General features: G+C 48.3%; 6 protein-coding genes across 6 annotated transcripts; 2 read left to right on the forward strand and 4 right to left on the reverse strand.

Moving 5' to 3' along the window:
* Window positions 1–426: 426 nt before the first annotated feature.
* On the reverse strand, window positions 427–4035 carry NUP60 (FG-nucleoporin; the record flags this gene model as incomplete). Its single annotated transcript, XM_018853883.1, has 1 exon — window positions 427–4035. One exon carries the CDS (start codon window positions 4033–4035, stop codon window positions 427–429), a length of 3609 nt encoding a protein of 1202 aa, XP_018712516.1.
* A 3068-nt stretch (window positions 4036–7103) lies between these two features.
* MMS22 (Mms22p) lies at window positions 7104–12104 on the forward strand (the record flags this gene model as incomplete). The annotated part of the gene is made up of 2 exons (XM_018857050.1): window positions 7104–8282; window positions 8361–12104. The coding sequence occupies 2 exons, from the start codon at window positions 7104–7106 to the stop codon at window positions 12102–12104; spliced, it is 4923 nt and encodes a 1640-aa protein (XP_018712517.1).
* An 80-nt stretch (window positions 12105–12184) lies between these two features.
* Window positions 12185–14170, reverse strand: SWC4 (Swc4p; the record flags this gene model as incomplete). Its single annotated transcript, XM_018857290.1, has 2 exons — window positions 12185–13513; window positions 13667–14170. The coding sequence occupies 2 exons, from the start codon at window positions 14168–14170 to the stop codon at window positions 12185–12187; spliced, it is 1833 nt and encodes a 610-aa protein (XP_018712518.1).
* A 2583-nt stretch (window positions 14171–16753) lies between these two features.
* Window positions 16754–18205, reverse strand: METBIDRAFT_77536 (uncharacterized protein; the record flags this gene model as incomplete). Its single annotated transcript, XM_018858718.1, has 2 exons — window positions 16754–18119; window positions 18153–18205. 2 exons carry the CDS (start codon window positions 18203–18205, stop codon window positions 16754–16756), a joined length of 1419 nt encoding a protein of 472 aa, XP_018712519.1.
* A 3440-nt stretch (window positions 18206–21645) lies between these two features.
* On the forward strand, window positions 21646–21995 carry METBIDRAFT_30996 (uncharacterized protein). The gene has a single exon (XM_018855750.1). The coding sequence runs from the start codon at window positions 21737–21739 to the stop codon at window positions 21908–21910; it is 174 nt and encodes a 57-aa protein (XP_018712520.1). The 5' UTR covers window positions 21646–21736; the 3' UTR covers window positions 21911–21995.
* Window positions 21996–22845: 850 nt separating this feature from the next.
* Window positions 22846–25176, reverse strand: METBIDRAFT_40513 (serine/threonine protein kinase regulatory subunit; the record flags this gene model as incomplete). Its single annotated transcript, XM_018857284.1, has 1 exon — window positions 22846–25176. The coding sequence occupies one exon, from the start codon at window positions 25174–25176 to the stop codon at window positions 22846–22848; it is 2331 nt and encodes a 776-aa protein (XP_018712521.1).
* Window positions 25177–25891: the final 715 nt, after the last annotated feature.

Below are 25891 nucleotides of genomic sequence, written 5' to 3' on the forward strand. Positions count from 1 at the left end.
AAATGCCTACTGATTAATTTATCGAAATGAAGGGGTATACGGGGAATATCACAGGCATAGATTTAGGTCTACTCTTTTTTTTTTTCCAAAAATAAGAAAAGAAAGGGAATAATGGAAGAGGAGCAAAGCACTGATCAGCTTTGAGTAGACCTCGTGTTTCATTCAAAAAGTACAAAAGAAGATAATTATCGGCTCAAGGTAGAAGCTCGATAGACGCTGATAATTAGTCATCTAGCAATTTTGTCAAAGACAGTAAAGCTTTTTGTAAGTCACGTACTCCGAATTTCCAAGAAATTAGTGACTTATGGGTTTCTTTACCTTTCCTAAGAAATAACCTCATATATATTTTAAAATTTTCTCATTTGTTTGTGGTATCCAAAATATAATCATGTCTTTCATTAGAATTATACACCAGAGAGGTTGCCTTCAAAATGGGAACAGTTTTTCGAACTCCTTAACTTTTTCTTGGTTTAGCAGAGAAACTAAGGTAGGCACTTTTCCAAACTCATAAGTTTCTGAAGTACGTTCATTATCATCTTTCACTAACGGGTGGTTGTGAGATACTGTAGAAGAGGATTTAGATCCGAAATTTATGGTCGGGTTTGGATTGCAAGCAAACTCAAAATCACTGTTGTCAACAACCGATCCGGAACTGAATGCTAAACTTTGTGCTTCTTCTTTCGAAGATTGATCTTTAGATTGAATTTCGTTTGTATTGCCGCCGGGTTTAGCTCCGAAAGCAAATGCAGGTTTACTCTTGGCCGCGTCGCTTGATGCGTTCCCGAAAATGCCAAAAGCGTGGCACGTAGTTGGCGGGTTAAACCCGAATGTAGACTTGACGTCTGTCAGTTTTGAGCCAAAACTGAAGCTTGGTGGTTCCATGTGTGTCACTTTAGCTGATGGATCAACATCAAGCTTTAATGCAGGGTTGGTGGGAAAAGCGTTGGCTTCAAGACTAGATAGTTTTTTGTCTTGATTTGTCTCTAATTCTAAGGGCTTGGTGTCAAACGAAGTTCCTGTTGTTTGAGCTTTAGTGCCAATAGCAAGCTCTTGTTTGGAATGATCAATTACAGGCATATCGTTTGTATTTTTATTGCCAAGACTGAAAGCACCTTCAGTAGCTTTCGACACAAATGAGGGCCTGGAATCTCCATTGTGTTGCTTTTCTTTTGAAACCTGAGTATCACCACTGAGAGCAGGGTTTTGACCGACAGGGTTGTCATTTGATGCTTCTATATCGACTTTGACCTGCGTCCTGGGTTCAGCAACTGATTGGTCGGAAACATTTTTCTCACTAGCGGAGTTGGCTCCAAAACTAAAAGTGGGTGTGTATTTCGTATGGTTGGCACCGAAACTGAAAGAAGGTTGAGTAGATTCCGATTTTTTTTCTGCAAGTTTAGTCGAAAAACTAAATGTAGACGTCGGCTTCTCGGTTTTTTGAATTCCAAAGCCAAACTCAGGTCTCTGTTCTTTCAGCTTTTCTTCTCTAATCATAGCTCCAGATTGGGAATTAGGATCGATGTGAGGTGTCACTTGGCCAAAACCATAATCGGACTTCTCCGAAGCGAGATCTTTCAGGTTCAACTTTTTGTGAGAATTGAACTCCCCAAAAGTAAAAGCGGGCTTGATCGACGCTGACTCGTGTGGAAGCTTTTCGGCTCCAAACTTGAATGTTGGCATATTTGAGCTAGACTTAGAGTCTAAGCTAGACGAAGGAAAATTGTGTGGAGATTTTGATTCAAAGTTCAATGCCAGCACAGGATCATCAGAAATAGGCTTAGAGCGAAAATTAAAGCTGGCACTTTCACCTGACGACTTTGATTTGTCAGGTTCAGTGCTAAGTGACAATGGCGATGCGAATTTGTCTTCAGATTGCTTCACGCCAAAGTCAAACGCGGACTTTGCGCTTTCACCAATTGCGGTTTTGGCTTCAAGATTGAAGGCTGGGACTTGGCTTTTGGATACAGGCTCTGATGCTTTAGAACCAAAGCTGAAAGCAGGAGTTCCCGTCTGATGTGACGAATTGATGCCAAAGTTGAATGCAGGAGTATTTGGCGCTGAAGTCTCGCTAACAGTGGTTTTCGTGTTGAATGACATTGCAGGATTCGCACCAAACGAGGAAATTCCCTCTGCCGGTTTGGAACTGAAAGCAAAGAGGTTTGGTTTGGTAGACTTGTTATTTCCCTCGTCAGCGTGGGATTTATTCGCATCAGCTTGGCCAATTCTGGAGTGATCCATTATGGTAGTGTTCTTGTCATCAGCCGTTTTTGTCCCGAAATGGAAGGCAGGTTTGGGGGGTTCGCCGGTTTGAGTCTGGTTGGAAGAGGTTGAATCAGTGTTTGGTTTTGATCCAAAAGTGAACATTGATGCATTGTTGCCACCTTCCTGTCCGAAGCCGAAAAGAGGCTTCGTGGTCTTACTGGATGGATCTACAGTAGATTCACCGGCCTTGGACTTGGCACCAAAAAGAACTCCACCTGATGATGAAGCAGGCTTCACATCTCCAAAACCAAAACTTAGTGTGGGCTTTTGGGCACTCACTTCAGCTGTTGAGGATGAGGTCGGCAAAGTCTTGGATGTGACGTCCGTGTTGGCAGAAGTCAAAGGCTTTGAACCAAAAGAGAATGCAGGAGTGGTGGGGCTCGGCTTTGTGTTGGGTTTCTCGGCAGACACGGCTTCCAGGTCTTTCGCAGGACTCTCTATCGTGTCATTTGGCTTACCTTCGAGAGCCGCGGACTGCTTGCTTCCAAAAAGAGAGACTGGAGCTGCGTTGGGGGACTCGACGGGATTGCGCGAGTCAATAGATGAGCCGGAGGCCAGAGGTGAGCAGTCCAGCTTTCCAGCAGGCTGGGGCTTTGTGGACTGGGCGTCCGTGGCGGCCGATGCGGGCTTTTCCGGCGCACCGGGCGACAGCGTGCCGAAAAGCGAGGAGCCAGGTTCGGGATCTTCTTTGGCGGCCAAGTCCTTAGCCTTGTTGTACGCCACGGTTCTTGAGATCTCGTCGGCCTTCGTTGGAGAAGGCGCCTTTGCGAAAATGTCCTCCTTTTGCAACGGCGTGAACCGTTTGGCCTTGGCATACGGGTTGTGGAGAGACTTGCCACCAGCATTCTTGGCCGATGCAGAGGCGTCTGCGTGCGGCGCCCCCGAAGCGCCATCCAAGATCAGCAAGAGGGAATTGGCAGTGTTGCTTTTCGGCTTGAACGAGCGCGAGTCCATGGACGCATCCGCCGCGGACTCCAACAGCGCCATCAGCGGGGCTGCGGACGCAACACGGCGCGCCTTGCGGGCAGCAAGGTTCGGCACCTGAATCCGCGTGCGGTAGGGCGACGGAACGGCCGAAAGGGGGTACACACGCTTCATGGAAATGCTGCCGCGCGACACGTCATGGAATGTGTGGTACGCAGGCTTGTAGTCCGCGGCCGCGAGCGACACGCTGGTGGCGTTGCTGGCGTCGTAGCCGCTGGTGTTGCGCAATACTTTTTGCGAGTACTGCGCAAACGTGTTGTTTGCGTTTGTGGCGGCTTTAGCCGCCGCCGGATCGCCGCTTTTGCGCTCGGGCGTCAGCTCGGGGAGGGGGAGCGTGACCGACGCCTTGGAGCGGTCCAAGAGCGCCATCACGCCCTCGTACTCCACCTCGGAAAGCGGCTGCGAGCCCTTTTCCTGGAAAAACGACAGCAAGATGCGGTTGCGGTCCGCGGAGACGGGCAAAAACGCGGAGGTTTCGGCGGCCGCCGGCGTGCCTGGCGGCAGGGGCCCGGGCTGCTGTTTTAGCGGCGTTTCAGCCTCGTTTGCGCCCGTTCTGAGCGACGCAATCCGCGCCGGGAGCCCGCTTGTTGATAAGTAGCGCTTCACTTTGGAGAAAATGCCGCCGGCCGCGGCGGGGGGCAATTTGCGCACGCGCTGCGACCGGTCTCTGTACACCTTGGCGACTCTGCGGTTATCCATGGCAGCAACTGGGGGAGAATGGGGTGTGTTGTGGGTTTGGAAAGAAAGAGAGTTGGTGCTGGGGGTTTGAGTTGTAGGAGAAAATCGCATCGTGGGTCACGTGCGCCGCGCACGTGACGCGCGGCCGGCGCGGCGGCGGCGTGTTTCAGTATCAGCATTCTTAAACAAGATGTACAGTAATTAGGATTGTTAGAATACTACTATGCTCTAAAAACCGCTAAGGAGACAAGGTCGGAAATGACGCTACTCTTCGGGAAAAGGGTTTTCTCTTGCTACGCGAGAGGCGACGACGTGGTGCACATCACGTGACAGCGTGCGGCTGGGCAGTGGATGGGTGCGACCGATCGGTGCTGGTTGTTAGTGTGGGAAAACACAGGCGATAGATCCGAATGGCGGAAATGATGGCATGCAGAAGAAGACGCCGAAAGAGGAATTTTTTTTTTGGGGAATAAGGGGGAAAGCCCCCTCTTTGTTTGAATGTGCGAAAACAGAGCTTGTTTTAGGTACTCGCTGTACCTGATGGGTATTCTGGTGGGAATATGATGTGTTGGATTTGACTGTGTGGAAGATGACTTTTTGGAGTACGGCTGCCTGGATTTTGAATGAGTGCCCCATGAATACTTAATATGTCCTCTCTTCATAAGCTCACTGGTATTGTCCGACAATGCTGCTCTCAAAAACCACCACATTTTTATATGTACTGACTATTACTTCTAGCACTATGCTGGGAAGGATAACCAGATTCAGCAGGGCGAGGGAATTTGTCCTTCCCCAATTCTACCTCTGATATGCGGGGAAAGTTGTCTGAGCGCACTGAAAATGGGAAACGAAAGCTGGGATGAAAAACCCAGCTTTCCCGGATTCTTTTTTCCGGGCTTTCCTCAATCCAACATGAGCAATATGGTGCGCAGTACTATATCTGTCTAAGGTCAGCTCATTTTTCTCTCATCGTCATTCTCTCTTGTACGCTCTGTTCAATTAAACGCCAGCCTCCTCATAGTCGATCCCCTACTGAGCACGTTTCCGCCAATTTGTTTCTCATACGACAAAAAGATGCTCTTGTGACTGTTAGCCTTTTGATAAATAATACTGATCCAACCGAGAACGTTATGGCTAAACGCGGGCAAGGCAAGAATAAATTTTCCTTTTACGCTGAAAACGTGATCTTTACCCTCAAAGATAGACTCCTCTTACCAAATACCAACCGTTTGGCCCAAAATCATACATGCGAGCATAACTCTCAAATCAGGGTTCACTAAGGACCTTGGCCCTAATCTCGACGAACCCTAGATCTGTGTCAAGCGGCAGTTATAGGTGGTGCCTTCCAGCCGACCGATACTCTAAAGCAGTTCACTCAGCACTAAAAGTAAATGGTCAGAAGATTTAGAATTTATATTTCAATTTTGTCTTTTTCCTTGTTGTGCCGATATTATGGTGACATGAAGTCCTAACCAGAAATTTTGTACCCATTCTCATCGTGTCGCAGTGGTTCGAGCGCGGAAATTCCAAAGCTTCCGCAACATTTGACCCGAGGGAACACGCAAGTATTTTGATGGAGAAAAATCTCCCCCTTCAAATACGGTGGTTTTTTCTCTCGCTAACAACATTTCTTCTAGGGCCGAGGCAATTAATATCTTGTAATACCTCGAAATGACGGCCCGAAAGACGTGTCCGAAAATATAAATGCAGCATGGCCAGAGTGAGGTGCGATACCAGAACATGATATTGCCCACAGGAATCATGGCAGTCAAAAGGTCAGAAACAAAAGGGTACGTAACTAAACAGAAACAAAAGAAATAAAGGAAGGTTCTGCACAAGGCTGTTCCTGATACGAGAGACTCATTCGGTTGTATACATTGTCAATCTTCAGTCAGGTATATGCTTCGGGGATTTATTTCACATTTTATTAAGCAGACCTAATTCAGCCAGGGGGCAGCTGAAGAACAAATGGTCAAGTATTCCACAAAAAAGATAATATCAACTATGTGTATTCCATCTTCCACCCTTCTCGGTACTTCAAAGAGGAAGAGCAGCTCTTTGTCTGGAATCTTAAATGTCTACTTTTAAACTGTATTGATTTCTTGTCTTTTTAGAAGCAATTCCTTTGGCGACAATATTTCAGCTCAGGAAAGTCTTGTTTTGGCAGCGGTCTTTCAGATCTTTATCAGATCTAGCTGAAAGACAAGATTCAGCTTATTTTATCTACGCACTCTTGCGATCACGCATCATCAATAGTAAAATTCTTTCCATGTGCAAGCAAAGGCAGAGAACAAATCACAGCTTGGTAACAAGTTATACCTGTAGGGTCACATCGCAGCCCAGCACTCGAACTGGCATATATTTGTCATAAATATCTGGCATCTAATAGGACACAGAGAACAGCTTCAGTCGCAAAAAAAAGAGGAAACAGCAAGATCATAAGCCTTGAGCTTGAAGCAAGATGTCTAAAAGTATTGCGAGCTGCTCCGTCATTCGCTATTCCTGCCTCATCTTGCTCTAAACATATGTGCTGCTGGCACAAAATTGCTTTTATTTGCATATCTCTTCTAAATTTTGTATCAATTCATTACTCAATTAAACCGTATCCACATACTCGTGATAAGGCCCGAAAGAATTTGAGCACCGGGCCGAGCGATGATGAACTCCGCGGTGATACAGGCCGTATTTACGTACAGAGCATTTAACCACATATCATAACGCCATCCAATATTTTTCAAAAAGTCATATCGAGTCAGAATCATGTTTGATCAGACACACGTGAACTTGAAGGGAGCTTAGTAATAAGCTCGGGACATACACAAAAAATCACCATGGAATATTAATCTTATTCAGCAGGAGGCCTGTGTTGTAATGAGCTGATGCCGCACCGGTATACATGGCCCTACGCGTCCTATCATTTTTTCGCGTGCGGCCCTAAACGGGTTCACAGAATACGCTCTAGGATCTGTCTAAAGAGCCAGAAACATCACGAAGTCTGGACAACCCGTGGTAATAATCGCGTCTCCCCAACCTCTGGAATTGAAAAGGCTAATTTAAGAAGGACTCAAAGCACCTCTCTTCTTTCCGCTTCTCCTGTGTCTTCTTCTTAGTCCGTATTTAGCATTTTCGCCCTGGCTCCACCAATAACCCGCAAGAAAGGCTTTTCATGCTGATTTCCAATGGACATCGTCGCCGACTCCGATACAGAGAACTCGCTCCCGCCGGTCCTGGTCTCGGATGTCAACACTGCCACTTTTCGCAGCGTGTTTGCGTTTTTTTCCGACGAAACACGCTCCAGAATCCGTGCCGAGGCCCAGAACACGCCTCTAGCCGCCCTCTATGAGGACATGGATGCGGATTTTCTCCATGCCGAACGCCTGGAGCTCGAGAATTTGCTCGAATCTACCAGGACCAGCGAAAACCGGCCTGAAAATGGGCCCATGGAACCCCTGGCACATGGGGTAGAACAGCCACAAGAAACAAACAGCAGTGGCTCGGGGCTGCCCGCACCAGACCAGGCTTTCCGCCGGGCCAGATCCTTGCGTAAACGAACATTTGCTAGCAGGCACCCCTACATTGCCGATCAGGCCGATTGGCTCGGGATCTGCACCGTTGATAGTATCAATGAAATGTTCGATGGCGACGAGGACGTTTCGCGGGTAGCTCGTGCCCTCAACCAGCTCTATCTCCAAAAGAAAAAACGGTACCCGGACGAAGACCGCTACCGCCTGAAGGATTTCTATGCACATTTGGGCCACAGTAAAACTCTAGCCCTAGAAGGAGACCCTGATGCCTCTGAACGGAAAGACAAAACAAAGCAAGAGACCGCCAATTCTGATTCTCAAGAACAGGACTATAACCCCGACATACACAGCTCGCAAATCGAGACACACAGCGCCGACGATGATGACCAGCTCATCCCATATGAGGATTTCGACATCCCATATACCCAGGAACATACCGATAATAGATCTCTCTCGGCAGGTCCTGTCATTGACTCTTCTAGCATAGAAATTGCGCCTTCTGAACCTAATGGGCCTAGTACAAACCATACCGATGAAAGTTCAACTGACTACGAAAGCGACGACCAGCCCGACCAGTACATCAAAGTGGGTGGTCGGTATAGAAAAGTGAGCACTATCCTCCGAGGCGTACTCCCTGAGTCTGCCAAGCGGCTAGGATTGTTTGACCGCAAATCGCCGGTTAAACGCAGAAGACCAGCCGTGCGCCCGCTCACACCGCGTCGGGGCTTGGCAATCAAAAAGCTGCGATCCACCGGAACCAACTCCGCAGATTTGGAACGAGAATTGTACTCCAATATGGTCGATTTCGAAGAAGAGGATCATTCGAGAAGCTTTGTTCAGTCTGTACTTGAGACATCGCCATCCTCCGAGTCTAAGAACCAAGTTCGCTATGGCCGAATTGCACAGAAGCAGTCTGTTCCACATCTATCGCGAGACTCGACCTCTATGTCTTATGATCTGGAAACACAGGAGCCGCAGTATATCTCGTCCGGTTCAGATTCAGAAACAGAAGCTTTCTTCATCCAACATCCATTTCCCCAAGATTTGCACTCGCCAAAACAGGGTGGCCGGAATTACGACTATCATCGAAATCAGCAGATCGAAGAGGATAACGCCAGTGCGGTGGAGGACAATGACGAGATTGACCATCTCTTTGCTTCTCGTAGTAAGCCTCGGCGTTCAAGTACACATGTGAACAGTAGAGCTCTCGGTGAGGCTTCAAGACGTTCACATGACTTCTCAAGAAATACCCCACGAATTCCTCAAGCCCGATTCAAAGGCTTTAACATCTCTATGGGCCCACCAGCAACTACCACACGGAAAAGGAAAAAACAAAGAACGGCAGGCTCGAAAAGATTGGAAATAATAAACAAATTACAGACCCGCTTGCCTGCATTTCGTCAGCTGCTTCAACAACAAGTACTTCCTGTGACCCCACCAAAGACTCCACACTCTACACAAAAAAAGGCCTCGAGTCATAAACATGAACTGGTTCCCCGTCCTACTGGCGCCCTAGTGCAACAGCATTTCAGAAGAAATCCTCTCGTTAGCACATTGGCTATTGAGACCGAGAGCGACCAAGCACCAAGGGGTGAAAGACATGTTGTCTTTGACTCAGCAGCACTGAACTTCTACCCAACTCGAGAATCTCTCTTGGGATCTATTAAAAGCACATCATCAAGCTCTTTGACGGGCATCGAGGATCCAAGTACGGTGCGTAGCCTACGTGATGGTCGTATTTTTTTTCCACTGGAGGATTCTATCTCAATTCATTTTGTGGGCAAGACTTATCTTCTTGCTCTATACAACCGTGAAGACTCATTCCGACATGTCTTGTCGCTCTTGACTTCCTTGCGAAAACTCTTAGCAAATACCAAAATGTTTTCCAAATTGGAAGTACAAGCGGAAACTCGCACAGCTTTGATTGGATTAATCAAGTGGTTACTAATTTACCGTGGAAGACCAACAAGTGCTTTATGGACACAGCTAAAGCTTAACTTAGAAGATTTCTCTAAGCTCCAACTGAAAGATGTGAGGAAACTCCAGTTTACCATTCATGCTCAATTGATTTTCATATTTTGGGTGTTAATTCAGCTTGAGCACAGCTACAATGTTAGTTTGGGCCCATCTTCAATGAAATGTTTGGAAGGATTTTGCAGTGATTTTTTTGTGATTTTCTTCAGCACATTTACAGCTCAAGACTTGAGTTCTGCGTACGCGGCGGAATCTCCCAATCACGATATATTTGAGGCTATTATGATCATATTCAACATTAATGAGAAAGAAAGCAAATATTGGTGGCCTTGTATAAGCCAAGCTATAGACGAGATAGCAATTTTGGGGAAGGAATTTAAGAGTTTACTCGATTCAGTTTACTTGTTGGGGGCGATCATCCCCAAGAAGTATTTCAATTGGGGCCCTTTTTTGCTTGTTCTCAATAAAATGAAAACGTCTGTTGATTCTTTGAGCCATCGGCATTTCATTGACACGTGCGAGCTCACTCATCAAAGACTCGAATGGCCGTTTGAAGAGAAGATTCTTACTCAGCTCTATGCTTTTTTCGGTGCACGAAAATTCTCAAACTTTGTGGACGAGTCAAACATTCCTTCTTTTGTTGGGGTTGTTCGTTCCCGCGCAGACGTCCCCGAAGAAAGTACTTTCGAACGCTTTTTGGGACTACTCTATGGTTACATTTCAAATCTTTCGCTGGCGAAAGATCTAAAACGACTTATGTCCAAAATGCTCGCGTCCAGTCCATATCACTATTTTCGAGGAAGGAAAAGTCAAATCATGTTTGCAAACCGTCTAAACTTGATTGTGCTTTTAGCGCAGGTATCAGATGTTGACTTTGGAAACCAGCTCACGAATTTGATCATACAAATTTGTGATTCTGCGGACGCATTTGTATACGGACGATCCCTAGATGCTTTGAGAGTCATTTCGGAGACAGCAAACAACAAAAACACTTCCATCCCATTGAAAGCGTTTGTTGTTCTCCTCAAGTCATTGATAAGCATGACAGCCAAAAAATTGATTCCGCACACTTTATTTCAGAATTTGATCGATTTGATGGGGGATATATTCCGTGGGACTTCGAATGATACAGATAAGGGTGTATTTGGTTTGCTCAAGGTTCTAAGCACCACTGATCTCAGTAAAATCCCGGAGACTTCAGTTTTGGATGTGCTTGGAACCGCGCTACTTTCAATCATGGAAATTGAGATTCTAGAGACGGAGTTGAACCATCAACAGTCTTCCATCTTGACTGACTTCCAGAAATCCCTTTTGAAGCTACTTAGCGCTCAAATGGACAGGATATCTGCTGTGAAAAGTAGTGAGGATGAAATAATCGAAGAGACGGTAGAATTGACGATACAGATATGGATGCTTTCCAGCAAAATGAGCAAGACTCAGCATTGGAATAACATGATGTATCAGAAATTCTCCTATCTTGGAAACTCTATATCAAGAAATCGCTTTATTATGTTCCTTTGCTTGGAGTTCATTCACTATGCGACTGTGGATTCATTCGAGCTACAGGAAATCGAAAAGGTTTTTTTAAACGGCTTGGTCTCGCCAAATTTATCCAAGTATTCCGTTGATTTGTACCAGTCGTTGAGTCGAAATGAAAAATCAATATTTTGGTCGCCAGAGTCTCAGATATTAAATGCTAACTCTGTTCTTTCGCTTGAGAATTCGCGCTTACGTATTTTGACAAAGGCTATGCAAAAGGTTGTTGATTCCTCAACTCTTCACGTGAATGAGAAATCATCATTTATATTGGGGTTTGTCAAGCGTCTTCATGATATTTATACCGATCATCATGTGGAACAAGGAGTTGCTGAAATGTGCAAGCGGGTAGCCGAAATGATTCTGCGGATAGCAAGAGACTTTGTTGCCGATTTTGACGAATTCTGGGAGTTTTCCACGAAAGTTGGACTCCCAAACAAAAACTTACAGAACAAGTGGTTTTTATCTGATGAAGCGGGCAAAGTGCAGTTGCTCAATCAGGAGTTTGTATCCGCTCTTGTTTATGAAAAAAATCATTTTCTGGCGTTGGACAATTGGATAACAAGAAAAGTCGACGTTCTCTTGTTCACTCTTTTACAAGTATATGTTTCCGCTTTGATTGCCAGCAACGCGTATTGGGCCCATGTCTCTCTACTTTTGGAATACGTTTACGTCAGACTAGAAAACTTCGATATTGATACGGCCAACCAAGGCTTCTTGCAATTACTAAACTTGCTCAAGGAGATTTCCCTCATCTCAAACTGCAAAACTGAAAGCAGGTACATTATTTATGAGATTCGCGCAATGAATGCCTGTGTTTCGATCCTTAAACATGCATTTTACGTGTTTGATGGCTACAAAGACCAGCAAGATATCAAAGACATGATATTCGGTTTCATAGCAAACGTGAACCTTGTCTGCCCGAGGCAATACAAGCTCACGACTGTTTTCATGAACTTATCTTTTGACGCTCTTCAAGGCGGGTTGCATATCTCATATCACCCTAAGTATCAGCACACTATAGGAGAATATCAAGCAGCATGGCGAACGTTAAAAGCCGCTCTTGAAGATCTCACGAACCTTGCCTCAGGGGCCGTACAAGAGGAACTCTATCGCACTGGTCTTGATGACTTTGCCTTTTTTTAAAACCGCCCCTTGCCATTATACAATCTGTATTTATATCACACCAAGTCACCGTGGTACTTCTGTTTACCATCAACACCGCATCACTGTAGGCCGCGCTGGCTTTTAATGAGTTCAATCTCAGCCTCGAGTTTATCCTTACCCTTCTTAACTTCAAGAAGCGCCACCACGGATTTCACCAACTCGTCGTATTTGGCCATTGTCTTCCGCGTGGGCATGTTTGGTTTCCAGCTCGTGCCGCCTGCAGTAGGTATGTCAAGCTCTTGAAACATGTTGTTCACAGCTTTGAAAACAGACTGCCGCTGCTGCAAGCCCGAGAGTTTTTGCGTGGACCGAAGAATCACATTGGGGGTCAAGCGCTCGTTTGCATGGTACATCAATCCGTAAGCCTCTTCCTCTTTAGTGGTGAGCCGCTTGGCTAGAAGCTGCTGGATTGGGTTGGGCTCTCCCTTCGGCTGTTGTGGCTGCAGCTTCAAGACACCTGCTAAGTACTGCTGCAAGTGGGTCTGGAAACTGCGGTCGCGCTTGTGCGAGGAGGACGCTGCCAGAGGAATTGGCGGCGGCACTGGGTCTGCCGGCACGTTGATGGATTTCTGCTGCATCTTCTTCTTTTGATGCTTATCCAAGATCATCAAGTTGTTGTAGAGATTGGTGAGGCCCTGGGACGACTGGTACTGCTGCACGGACTGGGACGACTGGGGCGAGTCCATGAGGGCGAGAAGATTGGTTCGTTCCATGAGCATTTTCTTCGCCGCAAGCTCGAAGCGGCGCGCCTCGATGACCAACGACTCTTCCTCGGCAATCTCCGCGGGAGTCCTTTTCAAAAGGCTCTCGAGGTACTGTTTGCGGTCGATCTCCGCGGACTTCGAAAACGCATCGAGCGATTCGAGAAGGCTCGGGTTGCCGGTGCCTTTGTACTTCAAGATCTTGGCGCACACGCGGTAGAACTGCTCCTTGAGATCCTCCATGGTGCGGCCGAAGCACGCGGGGAACCGGTCGTTGATGACGTGCCACTTGAGCTCGAAATCCTTGCAGAACTCGAACAACATTTTTGTCTCGTTGTAGGTCCACTCGTCGAGCGCATCTTCTGCGGCCCCATGTTCCAGGGTGGCCGGATGGGATCCAGCGCCAGCTTTTTGGGGGCTTTCCACAACTGCCTCTTTTGGCGGGTCGTTTGGCAGTCCGCTCTTTTGCGTGGAGTCCGAAGAGGCCTTTTGGGGAGAGTCTGTAGAGGCCTTTTCAGCAGAGCCAGAAGAGGCCTTGGTGCAGCCAGAAGAGGCCTTGGTGGAGCCAGAAGAGGCTTGTCGGATAGAGTCCGAAGAGGCCTTAGGGCCGTCTGGTCCTGGCTGCTGGCTTTCTCGCGTTTGGCGGGAATTGGCAGCCAGCGGGTGTTCCGGCTTCAGGACCGCAGTCTCGCCAGCCCCGTTTGGGGTTTTGTCCTGGTCGCCTTCCCTACGAGTTTCCGGGGCCTTTGTTGATGCGTCGTGTTCAGGCTTGACGGCCAGGTCTCCAGCCTTGGGCGTGTCCAGACCCGGGTCTTCCCCGCCTCTGTTTTGCTTGTGGACATGTTTCCTGCCGCCGTCTTTGTCTGCCTTGGCGGCCAGCTCCCTGGTCTTCTCACTGGCCCTGTTGGCTCGCTGTTTCCTGCGCTCTTGCTCCTGTTCCATGATCTCCGCCATGATATTGTCGAACGTCGGCTCGTCCACCATTTCGGGAATGTCGACGGCCACCAAGAACTTGTCAAAGAAGTACTCCCGGTCGTTTCCCTCGGCCTGTAGGAGCTCCCTTGAGCCTTTCTCCCAGTGGTTGAATGTGGGCGCCCACGGGCGCTTTTTGTTCGGCACAAACGGCATGCGAGTCCAGGGCGACACCCGCTGCTTCCTGCCGCCGGCCTTGGCTCCCAAATTGATGTTGACGGGGGGCGTGTTGGGACCCAAAAGATTGTATAGTTCACGGGCCATGCCGCTTTTCTGGAGCGACGGCTGCTCGGTCTTCAGCCGCTTTTTCGCAGGCTGCTGCGCATCATCACGCTGGATGTTGAGCACGTCGAGAATGTCGTTGGCCGACATTTCAAGTACGGGGTACGTGGGGATTAAAACTGGAGAGCTGGGCTTTGCTGAGTTGTAGAGCAGCGCCGCGCACGTGACTGCGCCGGTCACGTGCCGCGCCCGGCCAGGCTCAGGTACTCTGATGCCAAAGGAAGGCATATCTCGGTTTCCCGGAGTGAACTGCTTCGGGCGTGAGCAGCAATCTCAGCGGCAGTATGGCGAATCTGGGCCTTGCCTTTTCTTCTGCAAGACTGCGGCATATTCCATATCCCCAGGCTTCATTGGAGAGGTGGATATACACTATCTCGGACGGCTGAGGGCAGTCCAGGATGCTTCTACATGTGATTTCTGCTGGGGCCTCACTGTGACATAGCATGGCAGAATCACGCAGCTTTTTGATGGGCCAGCCAAAAACCGGTCCCACATCTTGTGCAATGTACGACTGCGACTGCACTACAGAGAATGGACAAAGTACTGGGTGCCAGAGCTTACCGGCATCAGCAGTGGGCGCAAAATATCGTTCTTTTGCGGCTGCCGCCTCGACGCCGTGCCTGTGTATTTCGAATCTCTGGTGCACCTTTACCTGGCTGGAACCATAATCTCACACCGGCTGGAGAAAGGATGTGCAGTCTACGGGCGTCGGTGTCCGAAAAGAGGAGCGTTTATATCCGTATCAGCCTATTGAGAAAATGGTGCATCAGCTGACCACTGGAGATGAAATCACTGTTTGGCTCGAGGAACAAGGCCAGCTCTTTGGGTAGGCCTCTGACAATGGCTGAGACCCACTTAGCCACGGTAGGAAAAAAGACGATAACTTGTTATAAGAACACAGATCGAGAGCCTTCACAATTGGGATCACATACACAAAATTTCTGTGTCCCGGTAGACACGCTGATCAAGACACCGCCCGGGAGCCGCGTGCAAGCATGTATTTGCAGATATTACTGGTGGCTTCATGGAGCACGGCCACCCAGCCCCTGTAGAAACCCAACGACGCGATCTCTTGAGATTCCGATGACACGTTGATTCAGGATTGGTGACTGGGTATCGAGAACGTCGAAGAAATCAATCAGTGCAAGTTTGTTGGGGTCTACTAATATCAGTCCAAGCTTTTTCAGAGACTTTTACTTCTCAAGGATACCTGGCCAGCCCCGGGAACTCCTCGGGTGCTGCGCTGTCCACATCTGATGGGGCGAGCTTATATGTGCCAAATCCGAAAATAGCAGCTATGGACTGATTGATATGGTTGCAGGGTCTCCGAACGAGAGTGCTCCTAGTCGCTTGGACGCTGGCACAGGACTGACGCGAACTGCTCAAACTAAGAATGACCCGTTATATGGTCGAACTTTCATGTCAAACCCGAGGCATGGATGTCAACGAGGCGCTGAGTATCTGGGGTCAACTTTTGTCGAATGCTCAAAACAATTCGAACCTTCAGATTGGACGTTCTCCCGTCATGCTCTCAGGCCAAAACTCGGCGAGCGCTTGTTCCAGAACTTGGGAGTGCAATTACATTCCAGTGTTTTGAATGAATCTAGAAATTCGTGGATTGGTCTGCGTTGGATATGAGCATATTCTAAATACGCAAGAGGCCGCCATCCGAGATGCATCTCTGCCCCTTTCAGCAAGCAAAAACGAGAATCGCTTGCGTCAATGGTATGGTAGGTTTGTGAAGCTCGGCCCGACGGTCAGGAAGACAAACCGTTTGGCTTTGTAGGCAAGAATGGCCGTTGAGAGCTGCTCGCTCAGACACGTGTTTATTCAAGCGTCGGTCGTGCGTCCCGCCACTTGACAAGACGGGTTTTTTTGAGACAAACTGGATACTTTGAACTGTGACATTGAAGGGGTTCGAGCCACGTCTACTATGAACAGGATGTTACCAAGCTTTGGTGACACAAGCTTGCACAACAGTTCCATGAATCTCAAGGCTGAAGATGACAATTGAAAATCTACGTAACTCTGTTTGGTTTGCTGAGGTGTTGAGAAAAGTTTGGACCCCGACATAATTGCCCATTGGGCCCCTCTGCGGGAGCATTCAAATGGTTTGTACCATTTTAATCCGAACCTCTCTGAAAGAGTACTCCTTCTGGAAGGAATGGCCACCTGATGATATGCTCACTTTTTTTCTTGCGAGATACTTCAATTGCGAGTCCTTTAATTGGGAGTTACTTCAATAGCAAGTCACTTCAACTGCAAGTCACTGCAAGCGCAAGTCACTTTAATGGCAAGTCATTTTAATAGCAGGTCACCTCAGTGGCAAGCCACTTCAATTGCGAGTCACTCCAATGGCAGGTCACTTGAAATATAAGTGGTCATCTTTGTGTGTCACTCCAACTGCAAGTCACTTTGCTTGCGAGTCAAGCTAGGGGACCCAATGGGGTGTCCCTAGACACGTCCTCCAAGTGCTCCACACCTGCCAGAAGTATCCTACAAGACTATGGATCTCGGAAGAAGCCATGAATTTTGCTAGCTTAGTCAAGGTATAAATATGTCTGGACGCAGGCAGCACGCAGTGGTGAACAGGAACACGCAAGCCAGGGTCTGTTGCAGAAGCATCCAGACATGCGGCCGGGCCCGGGGTCCCGCTTCACACTGCGTGGCCGTCTACGAGGCGCGGGATTCCTCCAACCAGTCCGTGGTGCCCATCTGCGTGAGCCGGCTTAGCGCACGCGCAAACGCAAACTTCTCCTCGTCGTTGGCAAACATGGAGGCCTTCTTGGCCACCAGGCGGTCGAAGCCGTGCTTGACCACCAAGTCGTCGTACTCAAAGGTCTCCTCGGTCCCCGAGTCGCTCTGTCTTTTGTACAACAGGAAGTTGTCTTTCAGAAGGTTCTCCGGCTCCACGAAGAGATCGTTGAACGCGGCCGCGGCCGTGGTGGCAATGCAGCCATGGGCGTCATAGACCGCGTCTAGAAACGTGATGAAGCGGCGCACGGTGTCGCGCACGTCGATGCTCAAGTACGGGATGTCCGTCACGACAAACGCCCGGTACGTGTGGGCCAACGAGAGGTAGTCGCCGGCACTGAGGTTCTTTCCGCAGAGCTCCTCGAACGTGAATTGCGCCACGTACGGACGGCTGCTGGCGGGCACGTGGAGCGTGCGGCCCCACACCGTGATGCTGTCGTCGTGCAGCACGGCCTTGTCGTGGTTGGCCTGGTTGAAGTACTCGTACCACTTGTCGCAGTGCTTCTGGCGGGCGCTGGCCGACGCCTTGCTGTGGTACTTGACGCCCGGATTCGGGAAGTAGTACACGGAGGAGAACGGCCGGGGCATCTTGCGGTAGTCCGTGGGCGAGTTGAGGTAGATGACCCTGGTCTCGTTCTTGATCATGCGGATGCAGGGGATGAACAGCACGCGCTGGATGCCGTTCAAGTACAAGTCGTCCGGCGCACGGTTGGACGTGGCGAACAACACCACGCCGTACTGCGGGCTGAGGAGCAAGGTGAGGAGGCGCCGCAAGAGCATGGCGTCCGCCACGTCCGTGACCTGGAACTCGTCGAAACACAACACCGTGGCGGTCTTGGCGATCTCGCTGGCCAAGAGCGGGATCACGTCCAAGTCCGCGTGTCCGTGCTCGCGCTTGAGCTGGTACGACCGCTTGTGGAGGTTCTGCATGAACTGGTGGAAGTGGAACCGTCGCTTGGGGAGGCTGGCGGGCACGGTCAGGTAGAACAAGTCCATGAGCATGGTCTTGCCACACCCGACGTCGCCCCACAAATAGATGCCCTTGACGAGCGACGGCTGCCCGTCCCGGGTGCGCTCGCGGCGCCTGAGCATGCCGGACCAGAATTTGGAGAGGCCTGTTTTGGGCTTCAAGTCCTCGACGTCCGGCGTGGCCACGGGCGGCGGCCGGTACGCCTTTAACTGCGCGTGGAGGCTGGACAAGCTCAGAAGAATCTTGCGCTGGTAGGGGTCGTCTGTCAACTTGTGGAGCGCCACGCGGCGGTCGTACGCTTCTAGCGGCGTGTAGCTGTGGCTGCGAGCTGCGCCCGCGCCGAAGAACCGGGGCCTCCATGTGCGGGGCTGTTTTGCCGGCGCCAATCTAGATAGGAGCATGGCACGTGAATGCAAGGGAGGAGAGCACAGGGCCTGGAGCAGCGTGGAGCAATCTGGCCGGGACTGGGAGTGCTTACTAGATGATCTGACTCCGGGTATCTGACGCTGGGGTCGCCTGACGCTAGGGTAACCTGACGCTAGAGTAACCTGACGCTAGAGTAACCTGACGCTAGATAATCTGATGTTCTGAATACAGATGTTCTGAACCTGAAGTTATCTGACCCTGGATGTTCTGGATCCAAATGTTCCTGCTCTTAATGATTCGGGTTTGGAGTGATCTGACTTTAAATGGTCTGACTCTGGATGGTCTGACGCTAGAGTGGTTCTAGATGTTCTGAATCTGGAGTCCTCTGAATTTGGATTGATCTGAATCTGGAGTGCTCTGAATTTGGAATGATCTGACTCCAGATGCTCTGACTCTTTATGTTCTGACTCTGTATGATCTGACGCCAGAGTGATTCTAGATGTTTTGGATCTGGAGCAATCTGAACCAGATGCTCTGAATCTGAAGTTATCTGACTCTGGATGTTCGGAATCCAGATGTTCTGAATCTGGGGTACTCTGAATCCAGATGCTCTGACTCTTTATGTTCTGACTCTGGATGATCTGACTCTGGATGATCTGACGCTAAAGTGATTCTAGATGTTCTGAATCTGGAATAATCCGACTCTGGATGTTCTGACTCTCAATGTCCTGACTCTGGAGTTCTCGGACTTCGAGTAACCTCACTCTGGACCAATCTCACTCCAGTTAAATCACTCAAAAAAATGACCAAGTCTCCCCCGGGCGTTGTCACGTGGTGGAGCGAGAGGCAGGCTTGTCTTTCTGCCAAAACTACCGGGAAAAAAACGAGGACCAAGGGCTTCTTGATTAGGAAATCCCGGCGATAGTGGGGTGCCCCGGAAAAACGCTGGGGCATCCGGGCATCTTTTTTCTCGTAAGCTCGCGCGTGCTGGCCCCGCAAATCCGGCTCGCCTGCAGCTTGGCGTCATATGGCCCCGCTGGTTTCATGGTGTGGGGCCCAGGGCTTCTTGCTACCAACGTGTTTTTTTTTTTTTTTTTCAGAATCGCGTTGTTTTCGAGTGTCGGTGGGGATAACAAGATGATCGTAGTATGAAATTTGCGGTCTTTTTTTTTCTTCTTTTGGAGGGAAGAGCTGTTTCGATGAAGCGCCCGGATGTCAGTGGCTACTTCTGCTACATAGGGCCGCTTGTTCGCGGAACTAGGCCGAGCTGTGCCGAGCAGAGTCCGATGAATATATATATAATGTATGATAATAGGATAATGCTAACTGAACTATCAATTTAACTATTATATAAAGCAAGGTATATAATATAGATAAAGTATTGAAATAATTAAGTTTATAATGGATATCACTAAGTCATATATAATATATATACAAACACTGAAAAATATATTACCCGAAGGGTGATATATTCTTCAACTATTATATTTCTTTTATTAACTTAAACTTTAAATATGAAGGAAAGTTAATTCAAATAATGCCCGAAGGGTATCATTGAAAATAATCAAAATTACAGGGTCATGACTAAAATTATTACATTAGTAATAGTTTTATTATAGGAATTAAACACTTATATTTATACATATAAATAATGTTAGGTGTATATTTTATATTTATGGTAAAGTGTCTAGATATACCTCGGTAAGTATGTTTTTATAAGGCTCTCAGATAGTTTACACTATTGATGTCAATCAACTTTTACTTTTATAGTAATGTAATCAAAGATATCATTAAATTTAACTACTTATTATTATTTAAAAGATATGAAAGCTTATAAAGTTGAAACTAATACTTTACTTTATACTTCTTGAAATATTTTTTTAAGATCATAATATTTTATATATTTGGGCATATTATTTGTTCAATAACTTATACAAGCACCTTTAAACACATATATACCTATTTTTTTATGTTTATAAATAAATAAGACAATATTATACAAAGGTAACCTTTGAAAAAGTCATACCGAAGGGATAACCTTATCTTTGAAAAGGTCATACCCAACCGAAGATCGGGGTGAACCTTCGGTTGGGGATATCAGGGTGTATATCCCCGGCTTCGCCGGGTATATTAACCCATCCAGGGTGTATGCGTATACTATATTAGTCAAACCTGTCTATTCCTTGTTATATTTTACATTACTTATCTTCTATGATTTGGTATTCATACATCTTCTTTCATTGATTTTATATTTGTTAATCGATGTTAAGTGAACCGTCGGAGTTGCATGGTTAGTGAACCCGGTGGGAGATTTCTTTTACTGTATTAGTTTGTATTTTTCTTTGGCGTGTGTCTGTAAGATAACCCGTCATGTTTGATAAGTTAAGGAAAAGTCGCGAGAGTTATTAATTCAAGGGGCCGCGAAAGTTATAAACGGGTGGGACATGATTGGGTTCTTAATTCGCATGTTGTGGTAATTGTTTGCAAATTCCCAAAAGTGGTAATTCACAAAATTTGATGAATCACAGCATGTAGGAATTTCTTGGGGTGGATGATTCCCAGGATCTAGTGGTTTTTGGATGGTAACACTGGCAATATATGCGAACAGATGGTTAACAGCACCCAGTGATTCTATGGAATTCTTACTCCACGACAGTGGTCATTCTTTGGGATTCGTACTTTACAGGATGTAATACACGGGCATTGATAGTTCACAGAATGTAGTGCCTTAACTTCTCAATTAGTCAGTTATGGAATTTGATAAACGATCAAAGTGATTATTCATGGGAATGGATATGTCACAGGATGAGATTATTTACAAGAAGCATCTGACAGGTGCGTTATTGCTGGCCGGCACAGTCAGAATCACCTTCAGTGCAATCCAACTCAAGCGTATCAATGGCTGTATGTCCTGAGGCCTATGAACGCAAGAATATTACGTTGAGAGCAATTATCGCAATAACAGCTACGCCCCAAAATTCTAAAAAGCTCAGTTAAATTTTCTGAGTCGGTGTTGCAGATCTGGGATTTTTTCACGCAAAATCTATAGATGTCCGGGAATTCGACGTGCTTACATCTTTCCCAATCTCGCAACAAGAAACATGAAAACTGGGATGCTTCGGAAAAACCAGGAATTCACTTTGCTTGATTTCGTGTTTTGTATGGATTTCGACCTATTATAGCAGGCCTGTAACCTCATGTTTTCTTTGATGGTGGAGGATAATGGAATCTATGTCACCAAAGTCAGCTGTCTGTCATATTCCCACACCCATCAGCAAAGCACGGTCTCTTGTTAATACGGTTGCTTCACGGAAATACCCTACCCATACAACACAGCAGGAACGCTTTATATGAGATTAAGTGTCAATCATGATGTCCAATCTATAGCGAGCAACATCAGAACCATGAACCAAAAGTGCAATTTCTCTAATATAGTATTGATCGATTGCTTAATTAGTGGCTGCGCCACACACCCTAGATACAAAATCTTGTAACCACAAGTGGTATTGATTATGCAAAAGTTCTTTCAGTAATGAACCAGACATCACGCAGTGGCAAAAACTCCCATGTGGAAGTTTTTAGGACCAAAGAAAGCAGAACACCCCTCCTTTGTACTTCCCGATTGCTCTGCTGTCTTTAGAAGCAGATTTGAGACTCTGACTCTGACTAAGGTTCCTCGAATCATTGAAAATTCACAAACTGACTGGTCGAGGCAATTGGCGTGTGATGAGTCCCATTAATCAGAATAAAAACGTTGGATGAAGTGTTTTGCAAAGCCTTATAGTGTATTTAGGGAAAATGGGCCAGAGAACCTGGACACATCAGTTTTTAGACGAAGATGACATGCATAAACACGGGAATGAGAGGTTCGGTTTTGTTTTAGCATGTCGTTGTTAGGATTTCCTTCCATGTCCCAAAACAAACAACCCACTGGTCTCTGCAAATTTTTCCAGCGCTCAGATACACAAAACAAATCACATTATAAAGTTAAAAAGAGTAGCTGGTACAAATGTTTGAAGTTAATAGACGAGGTTTCAACCCAAGAAACTTCTCCTAGCTTTGCCGACACTATTTATGCCCATAAAATTCAGCCATTCAGGCTTCTTAAGCCGACTCAAAAGAGAGACCAATGGGCGTGTACTTAGAAAGTCTTATGAGATTCATGTTCGAGAATTCCACTTGAAAGCAACAAGTCTCGAAGCTTGTTTAGGCCATAGGGCTGGAAAAGTTTTATAAACTACTTTGCAAACTCGAAAGATCATCTACGCCAATAAGCTCTAGCGCTATGGAACAGAACTGCGCATGATTATGCTTTATTCACTTGAAATACACAGGTTTGCTAGTAGATATTTATAATTTTCCCTAAGTATAAAATAAGGCGCAGAATTTCCTGAAACTCATGCACCTTTTAAATTCAATCAACATCCACTCTTCATTAATACTGACCTCATGTTCCATGCTACTGAGCTAAAAGCCGTATTCTGATTTTTTTTTTCATTATCTGTCTCGATATCTATAACTCCGATAGTCAGCGGCTTTCTGTTTTTGTCAGCCAATGCTTCTTGCGTGCTTCAGTCAAGGTCAGCTTGAACTTGTACTGACCGTTGCTTCATTGTGTTTGACGAACACTACTCCAGAGTTGAACGTCAGCGTGTGCAACTGTGCTTTCTTGAGATTACCTGGTGTCCGTCATTTCAAAGAGCAAGTCGTCGTTATCAAAGCTCATATCATGGTCTTGCGAGGATTGATGTTTATTGCCACGCAGGGAGACGAAGTAATCAATCCCCTCATCATCTTCCTCAAATACATTCTCGTACTTGACATCCTCTCTTGAAGGATTGTAGGCCGAGGGGCTTGTGGCAGGCCCGGAAACAGCCTCTTTGGATCCTGGGCTAAGAGCATGTGTTGCATGTGCGATTGTGGTCACAGTCAGTGGTGGGGCCACTAGATGAGGCGCATGTGAGCTTGTGTGATCAGCCCGACTCGAAGGTCTATTTTCCGAGGAGCTCTGTGATCTCTGGGAATCAAGTTTGCTGAGTCTTGACACAATAGACGGTAAGTGTGAGTTCTCGTAGGATCCAACTGGCAAGGACGGCGCCGGTGAGCTGGTGGACTGCGATGATCTCCTGACCACGAGTTTATCGTCCAGCGGCGACCTGGATTGATTGTGCTGGAGTACTAGGCTAGCACTCACGCTATCACTTAGATGCTGGTATTGACTTTTCAACAACTGAAATCGGTTTAAAGCCTCAAAATGTGTGCTGCCATCATTGTTTGGAGTGGCCAGCTTCGAGTCGTGATTGCTGTTGCTCAAGCGAAGTTCAGATGTCCCGTCAATCATTTGAACAAAAGAGCTGATGTCATCATCCGCATAAAGCCCACTGAAGGGCACACCTGAAGAAGCCAGTCCCACACTAGTACCAACGTACGCGTTACTCTCTGCGTTGGAGCCCCCTGCATTTCGAGCGGAAGTGTTGCTGAATCGCCGACTCTGACGGGACCCAAAGGACGAGGAGAAGCGAGGGGTGTTGGGATTTGACTCTTGGTTGGTGTCTTGATGTGGCCCACCAGCGGAGGAAATCGGCCGGGGCAACAGAAGATTGTGGTTCTGGTGGTTTGGGCCCACGCCCACATTGACATTGGGCGTGTTAGACGACGACGTGCTTCCACGCGGGTTCCTGAGCAAGGCCACCAAGGACGCATTGGACCCTGAACGGTTGCTGGTGATGGAGATGCGGCGTTCCATGGAGGAGCTTCTCCCACTGGTTTGAACCGAAGCGAGGGTGCCGTATGGCGGCGAGGACGAGCTGCCAATAGAGCCCACCTTGAAAGGCTGGATGCTTGGCCTGGCATTGGCTGGCAGAGGGAGTATGGTTGCCAGACCCGGTTTTTTCCCAGTGGTCCGTGGAGAGGTGTTTCCAATGTCCTGAGGCTCGGAGGTGCACGGCAGCACGGAGTACTTCTCGCGGAACTGGCCGAAAGAGCCGCGGGGCGCCTTTGCATCTGCTTCGTGGCTCAGGACGCGCGTTGCGCCCGGGGCCCTCTCCTCGTCAGTGCTTTCCTTTCGCCTGAGCTGCTGCACAGACTCGGTCTGCGAGCCGCTCTCAGCCGAGCCCCTCGCACGCAGGTTTTGAGAGCCCCGTGCACGCTCGTGGTCCGAAAGAAGGAAGTGGTTCAGCAACCGCTCCTCTTGGTCCTGCGCGTTGAACTTGTGGTGGTTGCGGTATGCCACGGACACGCGCAACGTGCCGAGACTGGTGTGGATGGGCGAAAACTCCCGCTGCGTCATGTGCGACTCGGTGGTGAGCATCTGGTGGGGCACAATGGACTTGGAGAGCCCCACACGGCCCTTGGAGTTGACCGGCTGTTTCCCATCGACGAAGCGGTTCCGCAACGCCAAATTCTTGTTGGCCCGCTTTGCCACGAGCTTCTTGGCCTTGTATGCCGGGAGGAGCCGGACGACGCCGTAGATCACGCGGAGAAGCACGATGGCCTGTTTATACACGAGGGGGAGCTCCTCGGAGCTGTCGACGACGCTGTCGGGGCCGCAGGAGCTGCGGTCAAACTCGATGAGCCAGCGCTCTAGAACCACCTCCAGCTTCTTGGAGCCGCCCTCGGCCACGGGCCAGCAGCTGCCGTGGTCGTCCTCCAACATTACCATCTCACACGCACTGAGCTGCCGGAGGTCCAAGAAAGTCTCCACAATCATGGGGGGAAACTGCGACAAGTCCGCGTGGGACTTCCAGGGCTTGAGCTCCAGCCGTGCCCACTCGCTGTCCAAGCTGGGCATGTGCAAGTTGAACCACTTGTTGATTTTGGAGGTGCCGCTGCTTTCAGCCGAGGCCACGCCGTCATGTGCCAGCGGTTTCGCCTCAGGCACGGACCGCGCCTGCACAATGACCAGCAGCGTCTTGGTGAAGAAGTTCTGCACCACTTGGACGAGTTTCGAGTGCTTGCGCCGCGTTTCAGAGTCCGTTGCCGCCGGCGCTAGTTTCTGCGTGTCCATTGTGTAGATTCGGGACGTTTTCGACCGGATTTTTTTAGCTCTGTCCGTGCGCCACTATGCCAATGTTAGGAATGACACTCCTTCGTGGGTATACGGTGGCTCTGGCGGCGTTTCCGGACAGGTGTACGCCTTTTGGGAGGCTTTCTGATCCCGCGGCTAGAAGATGCTTGGAACGGCCAAAAGACGGGATTTTGCGATGCAGTTTTTTCAGATGCGGGGTTTGTGCACGTGCCGTGACAGCTGCCTGGGTCTCAGAGGGCGTAGGTGTGTTTTGGAGGGCGTACCTGGGTGTTGATTGCGGCTTCTTACGCATTTGTGGGGAGACCCGAGACGGGATCTCAGAATCTGCCGGGAGGTACGGGTCTGTGTGGCCACGCTTGCGCCTGCCTCGTGGGCGCTGCTCCTCGTGATGGCCCCGCGGGTGTGTTAATACATTTCGTCTGGTGTTTCTGCTTAATGATGCTACTCTGTAGACCCAGACCACCCAAGCCGCCTTTGTTTCTGCTGGCTATGATTCTGGTTTACCGGTGAGACGCGCGAGAAGAGCCACGCTTCCCGAGGTCACGTGAGACGCCAAGTAGAGGTGCTAATTTAGTAGGCGTCAGAGCAGACGGCCCTTCTGGAAGAGCTCTTTAGCCGCAACTGGCCGTGTGGCTCTTCAAACCGGCACATATTGCGAAGTAGTATACGAGTCACCTCTCACATCCCTGCGTTG

This window comes from Metschnikowia bicuspidata (assembly GCF_001664035.1).
Source record: "Metschnikowia bicuspidata var. bicuspidata NRRL YB-4993 chromosome Unknown METBIscaffold_2, whole genome shotgun sequence".
Classification (NCBI taxonomy): Eukaryota; Fungi; Ascomycota; class Pichiomycetes; order Serinales; family Metschnikowiaceae; genus Metschnikowia; species Metschnikowia bicuspidata.